The sequence below is a fragment of the Podarcis raffonei genome, chromosome 1 (genome assembly GCF_027172205.1).
Source record: "Podarcis raffonei isolate rPodRaf1 chromosome 1, rPodRaf1.pri, whole genome shotgun sequence".
NCBI lineage: Eukaryota > Metazoa > Chordata > Lepidosauria > Squamata > Lacertidae > Podarcis > Podarcis raffonei.
The window spans coordinates 43,265,596-43,286,673 of record NC_070602.1 but is presented as its reverse complement, the minus strand read 5'-3'; the positions used below and the strand labels follow the sequence as shown (position 1 = coordinate 43,286,673).

Sequence of the window (21,078 nt, the reverse complement as noted above, 5' to 3'; positions counted from 1 at the left end):
TCAGATTTTTGTTGTCATAGTTCATAAAATGGTAGAAGATTATAGTAACATGGGAAGAAATAATTTATAACCAGAAAGCAAAGCAAAGAGAAGTGTGAGGAAAAGGCCATTTCAAGGTTCCATTCCAAGCTGCACTGCAGCCACGTTCCTTTGTTCTGATGCAGAAGGAATGTTCACATCGATGGAACAAACTGAGGGGGGTTTGGAGATGTACCTCACACGCACCAGCAGGAATGCTCAGGAGAGGGTAAAACAAACTATATTCCTTAAATATCAGGACAACAAGGAATGGGCCTTGATCCATCAGTGAAGAAATCGAATGCTCATTTTTTGCTCTACATCCACCTTCTCCAAAACCTGCAAAAAAGTAGAATTGTTAACCATTTGTCACAGGAATCAAATTCTATCTCAACTATTAGACTTCAGTCTTGTTTTAGGAAGCCATTCTAGTCAGCTTTCCTACTGCATGTCCTCTTGTGCTGCAGAACTATTTTTTGTAGATCTTGACCTAGAGGTCATTAGTAATATATTTTATGGAAAATGAAAGCTGTACTTAGCAACACTTGCATTTGGAGTTTATTTAATTGCATTTGTGGAATTCAAGATGATCCCTGGGCAGTCTATCAAAGCACTGACCAAACTAAATCTAGCTTAATTTCAAGAAAGGCTCCTGTATCATGTACCCACAGACCATGCCTTGGAACAGCATGCAAAACTGTTACACACACAAAATATTTAGAAAAACTAACGTGTCTAACAAGAATCATTTAAGCAAGTAAGATAAATTGCAATTGTTATGAAGCTGAAGAGCACACCTCTGCCAATTTATGTTCAGATATGGGAAGTAGCAAAATAACTGAAGAAATTATGCACATAAGCTTCCTATTCATTTGATTGCACATCTGATTCGGAAATCCTAGCACTTAATTAGGTTTGCCATAATAAACATTGTTTCCTGACCTTAACAAACTCTGCAAAGGAGATTGCACTGTCACCATCTTGATCAGCCTCCTGGATTGTTCTGTCAGCAATGCTGCCCAACTGTTCATCCGAGATGTTTACGCCAACCATCATCCGCAAAACCTGCAGTATACAGAAACCCCAAAAGAATGTAATGTTAGTGTTTAACAAAGAATATGCTGTAAGTGCTAAGAAGGCACCAGACAAGTAAAGCTATTATTTTAAGTCAACCAAGTGAAGTTCCAGGACCAGCCCGATCAGGCAGCTGATTTTATTTTTTTAAAAAGATATTTATTGAGATTTTCCACCTTAATACATTAAAAAATCAAAAAAGAAAAAACAAAAAAGTTAAAAACACATAAAGTTTACAATCCGTATTTTCAATAACATTTCCCTGACTTCCCCACACCTCCCCTTCTTATATTCCAATTCAAATTGTTAGTTCAACAAGTTCTTATCCCCAATTTTTGACCTTTTTATATTTAATTCATTTTAGAAAAACCAATTTTAACTTATAAACATCAATATTTGTACATCAGTGCTCATTCTTAAAACCTTTTTCTAAAGTCGACCCAAATTCCCTTCCACGAATTCCCCAATTTTCATACTAATAACAAAACAAAATAAAAAAACAGATTATAATTGTGCACCCTTTGGATTCCCAAACCCCACCCCCCCTTTCCCGGTTTCGATCCCCAACAAATGTCCATCAGTCTTAGTCTACTATGAGCCTGGAGACCTCACGTCCGAGGCTCTTAATTCTCTCTCAATTCCTCTCTGCCGTTTTTTTTGGTAGTCCTTAGTATTAAACACCAGATCTCGGAGAAGCTCTGTCCCAATAGGGTCCATGTTTCTTCCAGCCAGACCTCCATACTTAAAAGTGGAGCCAGAATCTTGTTTCTTACTCCTTTTGAGTCCAAATGTCCCGAAAGCTCCAACTTCCACCTTAATCAAATTTGTAATCCATAGGTCTTCAGATCTCCACATAAGGAGATCTCTCCATTCTTCAATCTCCAATTCAGACCAGATTTTCATCATCCAGTACTTATTTTCCTTTGTAACCATCATGTCAGGCCTCTGGCTCTCCTTTGTCATCTGCAACATTACACCTCCTCCTTCCTTTTCCTCAGAAACATCATATATCTCTTTCTCCACACTCTCAAATCTCTCAAGTTTCTCTTCTTGTCCAGCTGCATGAACTTCCTGAGTCAAATCCTTATCAAATTCAATGAATTTGTTTACTGTTAAGTCCAGAGTTGCAACATTGGTAGCCAAAACATCAATTTGGCCTTGTAACTTTCCCAAGAGAAGAAAAACTCTGTCCAATTTAGCTTGAATTTTTCCTCCTTCAGCCATTCTTGTAATGTCCCAAAACCCCCTCTAGAGGGATTTTGGTTACTTAATCTTCCTTCCAGTTCAAATCCAAAAATCAAGTTAGTTTGTATCAGTTCTTCCTTGTTTTCAACAAAATATAACCAAATTGTAACAAATATATCCAGCAGAGATAGCAGAAACAAACTTCTCTTTTTCCTTCTTGACAGCTAATTTGACAGCTGTCAAACTCTTCTATATCTCCTCAACAGGCTCTCTCGCGGATCACTCCGAGGTCCGGGGGGGGGGGGGTGGCACTTCACCTCTCAAAATTAGCTCTTATCCTCCAGTAAAATTACTTATACTGCCAAATCGTGAAATTAATGTCTTTTACCCAATAAAGAAGAAGAAGTTCTCTCGACCTTAGTTAACTAGTCCTTGCTTTGAATTATTTACAAGACAGGGAGATGGACTTCCTGTTTGCGCCTTCCCCGATCGTGCCTAATTCAAAAAAAAATTTTCTTTGCAAATCCAATTTCTGTACTACTCACGGGTTGTTGCTTTTAAAGTCCAATTGTTCACAAGAAGAAGTCAGCGCTCTCCGACCATGGCATGCGGCTTCACTCCGCAGGAGAAGCAGTCGACTCTCAGCACCGCACTGCTCGCCCCGTCCCCCGTTCCGAAGCCTTTAAAAAGGCTCCTTCGCGGCTCGGGGGGCGCAAATGGTGCCCGCCGAGTCACCAGGTTCACAGGCTTCAGCGCCTGTGATTTCTGAGGGTCCCCGCGTCGCCGCAGCGGCAAGACCCAAATCCCGCGGAGCCGATTCCCTCCGGAGCTCGGAGGGAATCCGCCATTAGTCGATGGCGCTAACCCGGAAGTCCCAGGCAGCTGGTTTTAAATATCACAAAACAGCAGCAATTTTTAATTATTATATTATTGCTCCCAAGGAGAGGTGCTTGGGACATTTCCTGCTTCAGGTGCCAAAATACCTTAGCTGTCCTTGGCTGCTAGGTACTATACACCTTGACTTGTGGCACAAACCACCATTTACTGCACTGCCTCAAATAAAATATATTGAGGCAGTTTAGGGAAACTTTCTAGAAATAAGAAGATCAGTCCAGGTTCATTGAATAACATCAAGTGCACCACTTAAAAATACAACTTTCATCTCAAGAATTATCAGACCAGCAAGTTAACCATTTTCAGAAAGTTCTCCGCTTTTTTCTCTGGGCCACCCTTTTAGAGTAAAAATTTGCTCACGCCACACCAAATTTTTTATTGATAAGAAATACACCGGAAAGCAAAAAGAAACAACCCCTAGCAGTGCTTGACTTATAACACAGAACACAACTATTTATATAATGTGATTATGGGACATCCAGAAAGTATGAAACAATACAGTAAGCCATTGTTACACAAACCAAGTATGGTGGTTCTTTGAATGAGCAGCACATTGGTGTGAAATGCTCAAATCATGCCCACCTTGTTCCTCAGTTTGTCAAACAAACCACACTACTAGCTTAGCTTTATGTGAAAACCAGTACTTGTGGGCTACTTCTCTCTAGAACAACCAGAAGAGCTTCATGATAAGCCTTAACAGTTTGTATCTATGGCATGCCATGGTGTGCAAACCTTTAAGTACTTTTTCCAGTGCTACAAGATACTTCACAGGTTATTTCTGGGCTGTTCTGGGCTTCAGCATTTGTAGCAGTGTTTGGGGTTCCCAGAATACCTTTCCCCACCACCGAGAGCACAGCTTTATAGGATTGGGGCTGGCTGCTGGTTTTGAACCAGAGTATATTTTTCATTGTTATAGCTAGTGGCAAGCAGAGTTTAACCTCATGACATACATTGGGTGAGGAATGTTTGGCCTGTGTGCCAATTTGAGTCGCCAAGCTGCTTTTCCAAAACCACACCCATTTGCCCATGAGCTGACATCACTACTGAACAGGGTTTAATCCTGCACTGGCTACACAATCCTGTCCCCAGCATGGAACAGGGTCACACAGCCTAGGCAGACGAGAGGAGATTAGAGATTGAGCAATATCTGTGTGAGTGTGGGGATTTAAAATGGAGGGGAGAGATTCGCAAAGTCTTTTCTTACCTCTGCTGCTACTATAGTTATATTGTTATATAATGGCTATGTATTATAATAATTTAGTATTATCATTCAACCAGACTTTACCTTAGAGGCTAAATAAGAAAGCCATCCAAAAAATTTGCATTAATTTACGGGCTGCAAAAGCTAAACCTACCTGAAGCAGTTCCTCTCGAGAAATCTTGTCATCTTTATCTAGATCATATAGCCGAAAAGCAACTAGAGGAAATAAATTCAAGGTTATTTATTTATATACTGCCCTTCACAGGGTAGTTTACAAATCAAAACACATAACATAATACCCTCTTCTACATAGCTCAGTCCATAGAGCATGAGACCCTTCATCTCAGGGTCATGGGTTTGAGCCCCACACTGGGCAAAAGATTTCTGCACTGCAGGGGATTGGACTATATGACCCTCGCAGTACCTTACAACTGTACAATTCTATGATGAACAAAGAACAAAAAACAATAACCCCTTCCCATGATGAACACATTAAAAAGCCACAGATTGTTGAATCAGTCGTGTTGCTTAGGAACTGCCATAAATGGCAGAATACTGAGTAAAGATACAAAAGAAAAGAAAAAGTAAACAAACTGTCACATTTTGGTAGGGAATTTCTGGATAAGGGAAAAAACGATATACAGAGGAATCCTTGCTTACGCAGGGCTTCTGCTCTGGGACACTTGCCAGTATGTTCCAGCCTGCTCCACCCCCTTGGGCCCCCCAAAAAGGCATGTGTGTGTCAGCAGTTGCACGCATGCAGATTATGTGCGAATGGGGAGGTGCCTGTACTAAAAATATTTATGCTTAAATTCTTGGATTTTTCTTTGACTAGTTACTGATACATGCTAGCACATTAAACAGATTTCTTTTTCCTATCACACAGTAATTTATAGAATGCTTATATAGAATGTCCTATATTTACCAGGAGTCATGGAAAGCCATCCTGCTTCTACAGTTTTACCAATAATTTAAGATTTGTTGAGTATCTTATGTAAATCTAAGAATATTATAAAGTAAAATGTGGAGTCTTGGAAGATAAAAATATTCTGATGATTCATTTAAAGTAGCACCATCAATTTGCACAGCGTTTTACAAATACAATTATTTTAGTACCATGTACTTGGGCTTGGTTATAGGCTTTGTTACATTAGGCTGTGCCCAACAGACTTCCAGGCACACAATGGAATTTCCTGTTCCTCTCCTGTCCCTGTGCACCCTCAAAAACAGTTGGGGGGGCATTGAGGGACCATCCAGAGTAGATTTTGGGAGTGTGCAGAAGGAGGAAAGAAAATGGAAATTCCGTTGGATGGCTGGGCTACAACTCCCATCAGCCACAGCCAGACAAAAATCCACTTTCGCTGAAATAACTTTCTACTCTTACTTCCATAAGAGTTGTATCCAGATTTAAACTAAGTTTAAAAGAAGAGGGACATATTCCAAGCTGCAGGGTTACAAAGAAGAATACAAAGCAGTACAATTAGCCTGAATGTCCAATTAAAAATGTCTTACAGTACAATTTGTTGCTCCGACTATTAAGTGGTTCTGGCCCATTCTGGTCTTTGCTTTTCTCATTATCCTCAATGGGTCGGAAGTGTGCCAAAGTCCTCATGAATCCACGAAAATTCACCTGGTCTTCTCTATACCAGAGAAGATACACACAATCTATTACATTTTACAAATCCATCAAGCAATATACTTCAAACAAGAATATCCAAACAAATTTACCAGAGTTTGGAGAATGCAGTTTCATATTTTGCTGTTATTTTTCTATAATTGTTCCATGTACACTGTTTTGGTCTCTCTTCTCAGCTGTTATTTTATTTTGCTGTTTAACTGAACGTTATTGAGCTACCATCTCAAAACTGTAACTTAAGCTATAAAAATTAGTCAGCCTTCAACAATTACCAACCATCCCAGATCCTTAGATTAGTAGGGGAGGTGTGTCTTACTATTTTTGCTGGCTGTTGTTGGCAGTTGTACATTGACGTGGGATAGAATTCTCTATGTCGTGGCTCCTCAACTGAGAAGTTCTCTCCCCCTGGAGGCATGGATGGGCCCTACAGTATTGGGCTTCTTACACCAGGTACTCACTCACCTGTTCACACAGGCATTTGGAGATATGCTGCTATTCAAAGTCTCAGTGCAATTTGCTGCTCCAAACTTAACTATGTTTTTCCTTCTGAAAAATTGGCTGATGTTGTAGCCTTGCAGCTCTGCGCTCCTTTGAAATGTGCTCTCCCTACCTCTTGTTGATGTAGGAGGGAAAGGTTGGTGGAACTTCTTTGTTACTGAGCAGAGGTGCTTGCCTCTACCCAATCAGCAGGGGGAAGGATCCTGGCAATTACAACAGCCAAAAATTTCAGACTCCTGCTTAGAGCATCAACTGAAAAGTAGTCAAGGTTTTACTTCTCAGCTAGTGAAGTGGATTTGGGAACTGAAGTAGATATTTTTGGTGCCATTTGATAAATGTGGCAGAATATAAATGGAACTAAAGTGTCTAACAAATACCTAATATTAATAAAGCTTTACTTTGAATAGTTAGTAACTGACACTCCAGTCCCCAATATTGTATCTGAAGTCCAGCAGATTGTTTTACGGTGTCAAGAATAGAATATAAGAATCCACATCCTAAATTAATCCTACGAGCACTTCACACCAAGCAACTTATTAAGAAAAAACACTGTGCAACTTACCCTTCTGGAAAAAAGGCATTGATAATCCGGTCCCCCAGTGGGTTGATGGCAAGTTCTGGAATGCGTTGGAAATCTTCACGGCTACAATTTCAATGAAATCTACATCAGTCCTTTAATAGAATAAGATCTCTGAACACCCATGTTAAACATTCATTTTTTATAATAGGGCTGATTGAAATTTATGGTTCAGATATCACACAACAGCTATGAGGGGTTTTTTAAAGTTTTTTTTAAAAAAAGTAAAGATCCAGTACGTTAAGCTCATTGATCATGAAAATAGTAAACCTCAGATCAAGAAAATGAGTTTTGCACTGCGTACTTTTGTATTTTCAGTTCATAACACCTATCACCAATAGAAAAATCCCAATTGTGTAGTATTATTGTACAGCTATATAGATTTTTTAAAAAGAAGGTACAGTAAAGGACTCCTGGACGGTTAAGTCCAGTAAAATGCAACTATGGGGTGTGGCGCTCATCTCACTTCAGGCTGAGGAATCCAGTGTTTGTCCACCGACAGCTTTCAGGGTCATGTGGCCAACATGACTAAACCATTTCTGGTGCAACGGAACACCGTGACGGAAGCAAATGCACACGGAAACATCGTTTACCTTCGCACCACAGTGGTACCTATTTATCTACTTGCACTAGTGTGCTTTTGAAGTGCTAGGTTGGCAGAAGCTGGAACAGAGCAACTGAACAATACTTTGCAGATAATTTGCAAGTGTCTTCAGCTTTGTTTGCGCTCCCTCCTCCAGATAAGAAAGGACCAAAAGCCCTGCCCAAACAGCTTCACCTGTATCTTTCCACTTAGAGGTCAACTAATTATGCAAAGCCTGGAGGGACATCCCACGGCTAGACAATCAAAGAGGCAAAGTGAACAAATAACTGGTAAGCACTTTTCTTCCTTCCCTAACCAGGGAAAAAAAGGGGGCAACAGTTTTTTTCTTTCTTTTCTGGTGGCGTTTATGTTGTTGGTTCTCCCTAAATAGCTTTCCTCCATATTAAAAAGGAAGGGTGGTTTTTTTTATAATTTAAAGGAGACTATATTTTTGCTTGCTTGCCCTCCCTACCTCCCTTTGATAAAAAGGAAGAGATTGGTGGGATGAGGGCTTTTGGGGAGAACGGAAGGGAGAAGATTTAGCTGGCTGTCTTATGCTGAAATGGGAGATTGGGTACTGTATGAGAATGCTGGGGAGGGTGTTTTTCAGTAAGTAGTGAAAGCAAATGTGTGTCTACTCACAAGCAAGCCCTACTGGATTCAATGGGGCTTACTCCAAGGAAAGTAGAAGCTACTTTAGTTGAAATCAGTGGGGCTTACGCATGCAGAGATTCCACTTAGACCTTTGACTGGGGAAGCAGATGTCATGGGGAGGTACGATGGGACCCTCTGCTGCTGAGGGGAAGCGTGGCACACCCTCCACTGCTGCAAGGAGGTATGGTGATACCTTCTGCCCCTGTGGGGAGGCCCAGCAAGGCTCTCCGCCACCACAGATACATATGATATATCAAGATATCATGATATTTAGCTGGTGATATTACCATAATGTTGAAAACCAGCTATCACCCAGCCCTACTCACCACCGCTGTGTGGATTCGAACCACCAACCTTCCAACTGGCAAGCCCAAGAAGCTCAGTAGTTTAGATCAGTCATCCCTGACCACTGGTCTTGCTTGCTAGGGATGGTGGGAGTTGTAGTCCAAAAACAGCTGGAGACCCAAGATTGGGAAACACTGGTTTAGACCACAGCATCACCCACGTCCCTGTACAGCTATATATAACCATCCTGAAAAAAGGCTGCCACTCAGTGCTGTGTTATGTATATCAAAATGTGTATCAGTTTAATTCCTGAGGCAGGTAACCAGGGCAAGCAATAGTTAACTTATTTTGTTTGGGTAATTTATCTGACACCAGCTTAACCTTGGCTGCTGAATGTCAGCCAGAAGAGGAACTTTTTACAGCTGTTCTGAAAGTGCTCAGGCTTACTCTGATATCTAGGTGAAGGTTCATCTCCTCTCAAGGACATGGGAAGCAGTCAGCAAGAATGACTTTATGTATCTTTGTTTGGATTTGGCACACAGATGACATGGTCAAAGCACTGCTCTTAGTTAATCTTAGCTGTCATGATGATATAAAAGTAGGTGTATGGTTTATTTAAGATCACCCGTCTCCTCCCAAGTTTACATCACCCACATCTATCTAGCAACTAAGACCATATCCTATGCACTACTATGGGACTTGCTTACCAGTCAATATGCACTGGATACTCTATCCTACTTATGATTTTTCAGTATCTACAGTATGCAACAATAAAATAAATATATCCATTTGTACTTGCTGGATATATTCAGCATCTAATAGGAGTTTAAACTACTTAGATTCATTATTTAGTCATGATAGTGTTCTTTAGGCAATCATATTCATAGTACCTGGACACTATATATTGTTTGGAAGTATTATATATTTTTTTCTTTTGCTTGAGTCAACCCACCTGATGTGATGCCCTTCATAATTACCCTTTGATTCACTATGATCTGTCCACTTTTGTACTCCATGGTTCAAAAACTATAATCAAGGGTTGCTGAAATAGTGGGTTGAATTAAAAGCAATACATTTCCTATATTTACCACTTTGTACCAAGGCTTGCAGTGTAGAAAGAGATCACTAGAATCTCCTCATTTTAAGAATGTTAACACCATGAATGGCCTCTGGAATGTGACAGAAGTCTCAAGTATTTTTTGCCCATAAAACTCAAAGGAGAAACCCCTCGACAATAGAATACGTATATGCAGAATCTGTTGTGTTGATCCTACAGTAGGCTTGAATCAATATGACTCCAGCTACAGCCTTGATTTCATGGAATACTAACCTCTTAAGCATCATCTTCCATGTACATCTAGGCACTGTCAAGTGGCTCTTTCACCTTATATTTCAATAAAATAAATTCTATTTCTCAGTTCACATAGCAATTGTTCTTTCTTTATGCAGCCATAGCTGCCAGTTCCAATTTGCAACAGGGATCTATTAGCTATGGAAAATAACTCTTCCAAAGCAGATGCATTGTCCCTTGGGAAGAATGGAATAGCAAGTCCACTGTTCACACCACTATTCATTCAGGAGTGACCCAGTGGGCAAATTCAATGCTAACGGCCCTCGAGGCCTTTCTAAAATCTGTAAAGTCTTGTTTACAGACAGCCTCAGAGGATAGTAAAAAGCAATGGGGCAGAGAGAGTATCATCTCTGCTTCTGCCCCAGCCACTATGAATTAGCATATCCCACAAATTGTTTTCGCCTATACATAAGTTACAGAATATCCAAATTCACTATGCCAGTGGCTCCCAATTAGTGGTTTGCAGACCCCGGGGGGCCATGTATCCCACCCAGGGGGTCCGTTGCACTATTCACATAACAAAAACTACCATAGAGATATGAAAATATTCAAAAGTAGGGAGTCCATGGCTTAGCTTTTAAAAAACATGTGTCTGCAGTACAGTATTTAGCTAATTGGGAACCTCTGTACTTCAGAAAATTTAAGCCTGCAACAACCTTTGAGGCTGGGTTTTTTGTTTAGTTTTTAAAGAATTAAGTAAGGTGATTCTGTTTGCAGTTGATAATTAGAGCCAAGCAAGACTTTGAGCCAAACCAGATGTGACCCAGTAAATCTGAATAAGATTTTTCACTTCTCTCATATTTTAAAGACAACTGGGGGTGCAAAATAATTTGGATAGGGACTGGGGTGCTCGGGGAAGTGTTGTTATTAAATAATAATTTTACCTTGTGCCATTTTCCTGATTTAAACAGCACTCAACTTTAAATTGCTATTTGCCCAGAAGGGGAAAAACAGCAATTTCCAATGGAACATTTAAACTGGAGAAATTGCAGTGGGGGAAAAGTTAACTTGCCCCCCACCCCAAGTACTCCACCTCCCCTTGGGTCCAAACAGTGTGACAGATATATGAAAAGCAGCAAATCTCCTGTTACATGTATGTGTCAGACTCTCCAGTGTTCTAAAAACATACCCTCCCTGTTTTTAAAGTTTCAGCTTCTGAAATCTGAATGCATCAGCTTCTAATTTCTATATTTTATGGCTTAGCTTAAGGTTAAACATTAACCAACTGTAACTACTGAATTTAAAATCTATTACTGTCATTGCTACCAGCCATTGCGCTTATGAAGGGGACATTATCCAAGTAAGAACACTAACTGAAAAACACTACACACATCATAAAAGTAAATGAATACTGAAAAGCAAGCTGTCCCCTTTTTTTTTTTAGCAAAACCCACTTCACCTGGCTTAGACTGGAACTTACAGGAAATATTTTCTTCTGTTCACATGCCATAGGAGCACTATCCAACAGGATCCACCCATGAATTAATGTATTTTTGAAACCTACTTGCATGCTTTCATTGTGCTTATTCTGAATCACAGAAATCCAAACATCTCCTACTCAATAAGTCGCTCTGCCAAACCATATACTTTACATATATTGCAGCTTATTTATAGAGTGGGGCATGCCTTCAGCAACACTTCCACTTTCTGTAATGTCTGAACAGAGAGAATGCACCACAGAACTAGCTCGTGTTTGTACTACCGCTTCATTTTTATTTCAGTTTGACTTTTCCATCTTGCTTTACAGTACCATCAATACTTATTCAAACATTTCATCATAAGAGAAAGTGACAAAAAGTCAAGTTTATGAAGTAATGAGTTGTCCTGCCTTGCTCAGTTGACATAAAAGTATACGGTTAATGCTGTTATCAGCATTGCAATCTATTTACAAAGAGGGTTTTTTTAATACTAAAAGTTATTGTTTCTAGACTTTTCTGTACTTCCATCTTCAACAGCAAACTAAGTTGCTCCTAAGATTGTATCTACTTCCAAATCCTCTTCACTTCATAATCCTCTCTTGTTTAGGGCAAGAGATTAATTAACTCCAACTATAGGAGCCATATATTTTGTTGGATTTAAGGGAGGATTTGTCAGCATGCTGGCGTGAGAAATGGGTCTGGTCAGTGCCTAGATGTGTAATTGCCCAAGAACCACATATACACTGCCTTTGGTTCCATGACAGCAGAAAGGCAGGATATAAATGTAAGAACTAGTGGGTTTCAGTTTATAAAGAACACTGTTTTCACATTAATATCTACAACAATATGGTATAGGCTATAAGAATGGCATTTTAGCCATTCTGAAGAGTCCATAAGTTTGAGAAATAGCAGTGTGCCCTGAAATCAGTCAGGGATTCAAAGCCACACTGCAATTTGAACTTTTATTCCTACAGCCACTCCCAAATTAACCAACTCACTAGAAATTTTGCACGTCCGTACTTAACATGAATTATCTTTTATCTTGCTTAAACTGTTTTGGCTCAAAATATAGGGAAGACAACTTGGCAGGAGGTAACAAAAATGATCTACCCTGTATTCAGAGCTGAAACAGTTTAAGTACTGTAGCACCTTAAAGATTATCATTAAGGCACAATGAAGTGGGCTCTTGTCTACAAACACTTACACTGCAATAAAACTGTTAAGCCTTGATGGTGTCACATGATTCCTTCTTGTTTTTATATGCTGTGTAGGCCAGATATGTGTTTCTTACAAATTTGGAAAATGATTTATGGAGGGTGGGAAAAGTAATAAATGTTCTCCCATATGGAAGTGGAGGTTTATTTTCTGCTCTTATTTTCATCATATATTTTGTTTTTTATTTTGTAATTTTATGTTGTGAAACACCCTGAGGTCTACAGGTATAGGACGGTATACAAATTTTAACAACAATAACTGCTTTGCTGTTCTCAATTCTGCTCCTCAGCACCTTTTAAATGGTGCTGCCTTGAAAGCTTTGCTGAAATGCAGGGAAAAGTTTTTTAAGGAAATGCTATACTTCTACTGTGATGTGCATTGTTACATATGCAGCTCATTTCTCATCTCCACTAATATTACCCAATGATGTATATGATTATGACAATTATGACAAGGCTTGGTGTTCTAAATTCGACTATGTGTTACTGGCCCCTCTCTTTTGTTCCTTAGAACACAGCTTCAGACATGCATTTTGGAGGAAGGGGAGGTTGAAAATGGGACCCTTGTACAAAGGCTCCTCACACAATTTAGAACCCAGGGTTTGGGATTGCAAAGGGGAAAATCTATGTACGTAGTAGACCTTCCTCCCAACATATACAGGGCAGGGGGCTGAACTGGCAGGTAATGCAACAGTGAGAGTAATTGCCGTAAGTGCAGTCCCATTGTCCCTCACATGATTGTAACTGCATGAAGCATAAAAACCTGAACAGGGATTATGGGTTGCACCCAATACAGTGGTGCCTCGCAAGACGAAATTAATTCGTTCCGCAAGTTTTTTCTTCTTGCGAGTTTTTCGTCTTGCGAAGCACGGTTCCCCATAGGAATGCATTGAAAATCAATTCATGCGTTCCTATGGAGACCGCTTGCCAGGCTGGCGGTGCGGAGAAGGGCTTTTCTCCCCACCGCAAGCCTTCAGGACAGGTACGGGAACAGAGGGGAAGGCACGCAGCGCTTCTCCTCTGTTCCCGGGGCTTGCGGTGGGAGGAGGGTTTTTCCTCCCCACCGCCAACATTCAGAACAGCATTCTGAATGTTGGCGGTGGGAAGGAAAACCCTCCTCCCACCGCAAGTCTTCAGGACAGCCATCCAAAGGCTGGCGCGGGGAGAAGGTCTCTCCGCCCCACCGCCAGCCTTCGGAGGAGCCTTCCGAAGCCTGGCGGCAGGAGGAGGTCTCTCCGCCCCACCGCCAGCCTTCGGAGCAGCCTTCCGAAGGCTGGCGGCGGGAGGAGGTCTCTCCGCCCCACCGCCAGCCTTCGGAGCAGCCTTCCGAAGGCTGGCGGCGGGAGGAGGTCTCTCCGCCCCACCGCCAGCCTTCGGAGCAGCCTTCCGAAGGCTGGCGGAGGGAAGAGGTCTCTCCGCCCCACCGCCAGCCTTCGGAGGAGGTCCGAGGACAGTGGGGAAGACGCGCTGCGCTTCCCTGCTGTCCCGGAGATTTCCCTATGGGCTTTCATCTTGCGAAGGAAGCCCATAGGGAAATTCGTTTTGCAAAGCGCCTCCAAAACGGAAAACCCTTTCGTCTAGCGGGTTTTTCGTCTTGTGAGGCATTCGTCTTGCGGGGCACCACTGTACACTCAAACAACAGGAATTCTCTGGTTCCTCCTTCCCCCGCTGCATCCCAATGTGTGTCCCAAATAGCCTTCTGGGGATCAGAGGACTCTCAGGAAATGCATGGAATGGGAGGAAGAGGGCTGCAGCTAGAGGGGGTAAATCAAGGGAAACTGGGCAGAGGCAGTGAGCAAGTTAATACAGTAAGGCATTAAGCAAAAGCAGTGAGTCAGTACAATGAAGTTTGATAAAGAGTACCTACCTAAGAGTGCCATTCTCTCCTTTGTCTAGGCTGGTAAACCGACTGTACAGACGAGTAATCTGACTGTGGGAAACTGAAGCAAAAATAAATTAAAACTTACAATTGAACAGCAACATTTTAAAATTAATTAATCCACACTACTCAATACAGAGTAAGAGTAATTTCATTACATTTCAGGGGTCAGGACATTGATTTTGCTGGATGTTTACATTTTAAAATGACCTCCATTCAGATTTTAAGTCCTATTACCCCTCTATTGGTAAAACATTTCACTCCTTTATTAGTAAAACCAGGGCTTTTTTTCAGCTGGAACTCGCTGCAATTTAGTTCTGCCACCTCTCAGATGGGCACCATTGCCATTCTAAGACAACGAGGGAGCCATTCATGGTGAGTTCCAGTACCTCTTTCTAGACAAATAGCATTTGGTAAAACATTTCACTAAACAGACATGTCTTAAGAAAAGGTATGACATAGGTAAATTTATTACAGCCTTGCAAGAAAGTCCACAAAACATTTCCAAGGTTGCATGCCCACTGATGTCTAGTGGCCTATAGCTAACAAATACAGTAGACCTGCAGGTGAGGAACAGATATATTTTCCTCTCCGATCAGACTACCACATTTTTTTGTTGGTTGTAGATGAAAGTGCTTCACTTTTTCTGTGACCTGCACAGAAACCAAGTGGACAATCTGTCCTTCCTTCACCAGCTCACCAGGGTGGATTCCATACACTTGTTTGCAACCAATTCCTTGTCACCTATGGCAACCAAAGGCCAACTACAAGGCTGAAGTACTAACTAGTCCACTGACTTGGCTAAGAGGGAAGCCTGTTCCTAGTCTCTCTTTAAATTCAGACAGTTCTGGAGCCCTAGGCTACCTCAGCCTCTGGATAAAATCTAGTTTCCTTTCCAGCTGAAAGTAGTTTAAAGTTTAAACCACTCAGCTGCCAACACTGCAAAAAACTCCATTAAAGCAATTCCAAATGGTTTTAGAGCATGCTAAATTGAGGAATGAAAAGGAACAACCTTGTTAATTCCACAGAACACGAATCAACTTGATCTCTCTTTAAAAAGCTGTTCCCCAGGGCTCTGATAAAAGAGTACGAATACAGTATTCTAAATTTTCTGATCTATCATACTGGTTTCAGTGACTAGCTTTACCTAGCAAAAAATACTGTAGATGCCAGGTTTCAATGAAAATATGGCACATCCTCTCCTCCCTACCAATAGCCTTTTAAGTTGCTAAGATAGATCTCCCTGGCTACAAAGCTCTCCCTGAAATAGTTATTTTTAATTTTGATGAGTAAATTTTCAGGGTCCATTTGCATTATTCCCCAGCAAACTATAACTTTAAAACAAGAGTGTGTCTGAAACTTTAAGCAGCTAAGGTTACAAGACTAGGTTTGTCTTTTTCTCTTGATATTAACTAAGGAAACATCTGAAAAAGTGTTATGAAATGCAAACATTCCAGGCAGAAAGTTTTAAAAAATTATTGATACACATAATCTGGATATTGTTCTTGTCTGACTAACAATCACCACCATGTAATTTACATTTCAAAGTCCAAGTGCAGTGGCCTATTTGCCAAATAGCTGAAAGAACCATTTTAATATTACACATGGTATTCATAGTTTTGTCATACATTTTTTTTGTAATTATATGCAAAGCCACATATTTTTACTTTGAGTTATTTGCAATAAGACTCTTCTTTATAAGTTAACGGACATGGGGCTTTATGACACACAGTATGTAAGCCACATTTAATTAAGTGTTTGACAGCAAGTTGGGGGTTTCCGACATTGAGATGAGCTTGCAAAAACTCTTATTACAAAAACTGATGGTGTAATTAATTATGAGTGGGATCTAACTGGTGGCCTTGCACTCAGGCTTTTGATTCAGTGAACACCTCTGTTAATGGAAGCGGAAGGAATAAGAATAATAATAATGGGGACGCGGGTGGTGCTGTGGGTTAAACCACAGAGCCTAGGATTTGCCAATCAGAAGGTCGGTGGTTCGAATCCCCACGACGGAGTGAGCTCCCATTGCTCGGTCCCTGCTCCTGCCAACCTAGCAGTTTGAAAGCACGTCAAAGTGCAAGTAGATAAATAGGTACCGCTGCGGCAGGAAGGTAAACGGCGTTTCCATGCGCTGCTCTGGTTTGCCAGAAGCGGCTTAGTCATGTTGGCCACATGACCCGGAAGCTGTACGCCGGCTCCCTCGGCCAGTAAAGCGAGATGAGCGCAACAACCCCAGAGTCGGTCACGACTGGACCTAATGGTCAGGGGTCCCTTTACCTTTACTTTTTAATAATAATAATAATTTATTATTTATACCCCGCCCATCTGGCTGGGCTTCCCCAGCCACTCTGGGCGGCTTCCCAAAAAAATATTAAAATACTGTAATACATCAAACATTAAAAGCTTCCCTAAACAGGGCTGCCTTCCCAATGTGGGCTTTCCCAGACAGTCCCCCAATCGTCTACCCTTTTCAAAAGGGTCCCCAAACCCTGGAGCCAATTTTTGGGGACACTGGGGGCTGCAGCAAGCAACCAGCTTTCGTCCATTAGCAGAGGCATTCAACTGATCAAATACCTATCCATGGGCACAAAGATACCAACTGGATTGACCCCATGAATTTGACGATTATGATAAACAGCTACCTGATCTGTTTCTTAAATAAGCCTTGAGACAGTAGTGGGATTATTAACTGAAACATATACTTCACCAAAACAAAAACAATTTTTTTTTGCATAAATTATATGCAATGAGATTGCCATCTCTAACTTCTCTTGCCAGAGCAATAGCTGTGCTAGTCTCTTGCAATGAAGACTGTTGTGATACCTTAAGGACTTGTAGCATAAGCTTCCATGGACTTTTCCATTTGATGCTGTATCTGCTAATGTAGACTGTAGTCCAAACAACTGCTTGTGCACAATGAATTTGTTAACAATGTTGTTTTTTTTGTAATGAATCTTGCTTACAATGAAAAACAGAATCACTGAATAAAGCATAAAATAGCAACACTTACATGCACGTTAAAGTTTCTGATTTATAATGTATTTATGTGTAGCCTTGCCAAGACCATAACTCGTCTGCAGTCTTCATGAAGTGTGATCTCAACTACAGCAAGGGCCTAATCTCAAAAAATAAATATCAAATTCAGCCAATGCCAAAGCCTGACTTTGAAAAGCACACAATTAACATCATACACTTTGATGTAGTCTCTGCAGTCATTGTGTACCTTAGCAAGTACATGAGAAATGTCCCATAGCAAGACATTGTAGCTGGCATTAGGAACTGCAGGTGTTAAGGATGAATGACTCCCAATCAGCACCTCACATAACTGCCCTTTCATTAAAACTAGGAACATAAGCATATGATAGACATAAACTATCCTTAGAAACTGTTTCACAGCAATAGTATCTGGAATGCACACTTTTCTAGAAATTGCTGCTCTGACAGGCTGCCAAGATCATTTTCTATGATGGCTCATTCCTCTATAGTTGGCTAAAAAGGTACTACATAATTTCCAATTTTGATTCAGATTATTCAGTTGATGTCTCAATTCCAGTCTTCTGACCTTTTCTTAAATGTTCCAGACATTTACTGAATAAATAGTATTCTTCAGGTACTATTTCTGCTTCTTGCCAGCAAATTTACTATTTTGGCTCATTTTTAAAAGCCTTCGCATTTCATACTAATATATAAGTAAATGTATATGTGATGTCCATACAATATTGTTGCTGCTGCTAATATCTTTCTCAAAAATATGCTGATCTGAGAAAGTTGTGCTAGTTTATTTTACCAAAACCACATACAGACATCCAACAAGAAAATGTAAAAAGCAGGGATGTTTTTTGCTAGCCCCAAACCACTACTGAATATAAACCATTGGGCTGCTTCTATACACCTTATGCTCCCGCTAATAATTCTATTTATTAAGGGTCAAATAATTACATAACATAAAATTTAGCTTCCCGAGAATAAAGCACTACTCAGAATAGTAGTATTAACCCAGGGGTAGGCAACCTAAGGTCCGTGGGCCGGATGCGGACAGTCCAGGAATCAGCGTGTTTTTATGTGAGTAGAATGTGTGCTTTTACTTAAAATGCATCTCTGGGTTATTTGTGGGGCATAGGAATTTGTTCTCCCCCCCCCCAAAAAAAATAGACTGGCCCACCACATGGTCTGAGGGACGGTGGACTGGCTCATGGCTGAAAAAGGTTGCCGACCCCTATATTAAACCGATAGCACTATGACAAAATCTAATTGAATTTGTTTTTCTTAGCGCCAAGTTTGTACCATTGAACCAGTAATGAAAAAAATCAGTAGCTACTAGAGCATTAAACTATGTAATATAGCATGTATCATAAGGAGCAATAATTAATGACTGTAGCTTTTGCTTAGTTTCCTCTAGAATTCCTCCTTACTGTGTTACTCTCAGTAAGCCTATCTGTATAGCCATGCTATATCCCTATGGTAAATACAGTAGTTGCTTACATACACAAAGTAATTATTGGAAAGAATATATTATTAGCTTCTTTCATTGCAATTAAACAATTGAAAAAGGTGAGATTAATCGTGCAATAAGGCAGTAATCCACAGATCACCTGGCACTACCAGGAACTGCATGTTGGCAATTTAGAAAATGGAATGTCCTGACTGAACTTTTGTATTTTCACGTTTCCTATTTTTTCAAGCGAACTAACTACATGCTACATACTAGGAATCAAATATCTGTAGATGGATATATTGTCATTTGCTACTAGTCAAAACAGTAGACGGGATTTGCTAATACAGAACTGGGGTAGGAAAAATAATAGTCATCTGTAACTAGTCTGTAGCTATAACCTAATAGCACATTTGTTTTCTGTTGTATTTTTGCCCACTATATAACGTTCTGTTGGGCTATGGGAGATGTACATTACTAAGCCATGGAGCCATCAAGAGGCCTTAGGCAAGTTGCTATCTGAGCCTCAGAAAACAAGCTGTAAAATGAGAATTCCAACGATATCATGTGGGTGTTCATCTTTGTAATAAGATAAAGGCTGTAATATGTTTTACATCAAAAGTGCCCTAAATAAAGTTGTGCTAAAGACTATCAGAACTGCTTACACAATTGCTTCAGGGTGTCTCATGGAAAGGAATTTATAAGTGAAATAAAAAATGTTAACCAGTCCTTTGAATGCTCCAGTGCATGTCAAGAGGAAATGCATTATCAATCTATACATAAATAATTTGCCACCAATGTGCATGGCACTTAGATTCATAGAAATGCAGGAGGGGCACCTTCAACACTTTGAAAGAAAATCTAGAATGCAGCAAGCAACACTTGATACAGGTTGGAGCATTCACAACACAAAGAGGCTTAATTTAAGCTAGCACTTGTCCTGAATGCTTACCTCAGGAACAAGCGTAGCACTTGTAATTAAGAGGGCCTGTGTAGAGTTATTTTCCCTTCTCTACTCTGCTACCAAACTCAGCCAGAACTCACATGGAAAGAGCTCCTACAAGGGCTTTACACTCACCATAATTATATGGGGCAAATTAAGCAGAATAATGATTTTTAAAATCACTAAGGCAGGATAAAGTACGACAAAAATGCTCATCCAACCCATTGTCAGGTTGAGCATTTGACTTTAAAACACCACATAGCAAGCTGATGTTGCAACCATTTCGAAAGTTCAGATGTTGCCGATTCATCAAGAGGAGGGCAACTCACAGTAGTCAGACGTCAAAAAAAACAACGCCTCTCTTCTCTTACAGGCTACAACACACACAAGGTATCAAGATACTTCGGTCGGAATAGTATCGACGCCTATGTGCCAAGTTTATCAGGTCGGTAACTATAGGTTGCGCCTCACGCAGCATAACTTGTACCAGAACAGTGAAGAATTTGGCAGCCGGGCAACTTGAAGAGGAAGAAGACACGCCTTTGGGAACATGACCTTTCTCGTCACGCGGCAAAAGAAGGTGACCAGAGGCAACAGAATGTGGGGCTCCTGTACTTTTAAGGGGTGCGCAGGAGGAGGAATGTCGGCAGGTGCCACTTCTCACTCCCGAGTCCTGTGACAGGATAAGCGGCACCTGCCGAAGTTCCTTTCCTTTCCCACACAGCTTCCCGGGCTGCGGGCGACCCCGACTCAGGCCAAGCCACAGGCGCCTCAGTCAAGGGTCACCCAATGCCGCCGAAAAGGCTCCCAGGTATATCGGCGGGGAATGGCGGTTGACAAGTAACGACGCCTCTTCCCTCAGCCCGGACACCTTCGGCCCTGGAAGGTGACAAACCGCAGGTGGCTCGCTCGCCCGCCCGCCTCGCGTTACGAGACCGTGCATGGTTTTCGGCCGCAGAAAGCAAGGCCAGCCCAGCGCCCCCGGTCTCCAGCTGCTTCTCTCGGTACTCACAGCCTGTCTCCTTCTTGATCTCCTCAATCTCCTCGTCCCGAAGCAGCGTGGAAGCCCGGGAGCCCATCGCGGCTGCTGCCTCACGGCCGGACAACCGCCTCGACGAAGCACCAGAGGGACTGCTCTTGGCCTAAGGCCGGCGGTCCTCCGTGCGGCGAGTCGGCCAGCCAATCAGCCGCGCAGACGCTGCGCCAGCGACCGAGATTGCGAGGGACACAGAG

At 41.3% G+C, this 21,078-nt stretch overlaps 2 protein-coding genes across 4 annotated transcripts in view; one reads left to right on the top strand and one right to left on the bottom strand.

Annotated features, from left to right (window-relative positions):
• CHP1 (calcineurin like EF-hand protein 1) lies at positions 1 to 21,040 on the bottom strand. Its single transcript, XM_053383024.1, has 7 exons — positions 20,858 to 21,040; positions 14,456 to 14,528; positions 7,069 to 7,149; positions 5,885 to 6,012; positions 4,527 to 4,588; positions 961 to 1,083; positions 1 to 357 (listed from the first exon to the last, which is right to left on the bottom strand). Exons 1-7 carry the CDS (start codon positions 20,922 to 20,924, stop codon positions 304 to 306), a joined length of 588 nt encoding a protein of 195 aa, XP_053238999.1. The 5' UTR covers positions 20,925 to 21,040; the 3' UTR covers positions 1 to 303.
• The window catches only part of EXD1 (exonuclease 3'-5' domain containing 1), a 36,929-nt gene continuing 22,996 nt past the window's right edge, over positions 7,146 to 21,078 (top strand). The window contains exon 1 of one of the 3 annotated variants that reach the window (XM_053382996.1): positions 7,146 to 7,956. The gene's annotated coding sequence lies outside the window, so the exon portion shown is untranslated. Of the gene's footprint in view, positions 7,957 to 20,251; positions 20,291 to 20,310; positions 20,732 to 21,078 lie in introns of those variants that run through there. The other 2 variants (XM_053383013.1, XM_053382978.1) reach the window with 2 other exon arrangements.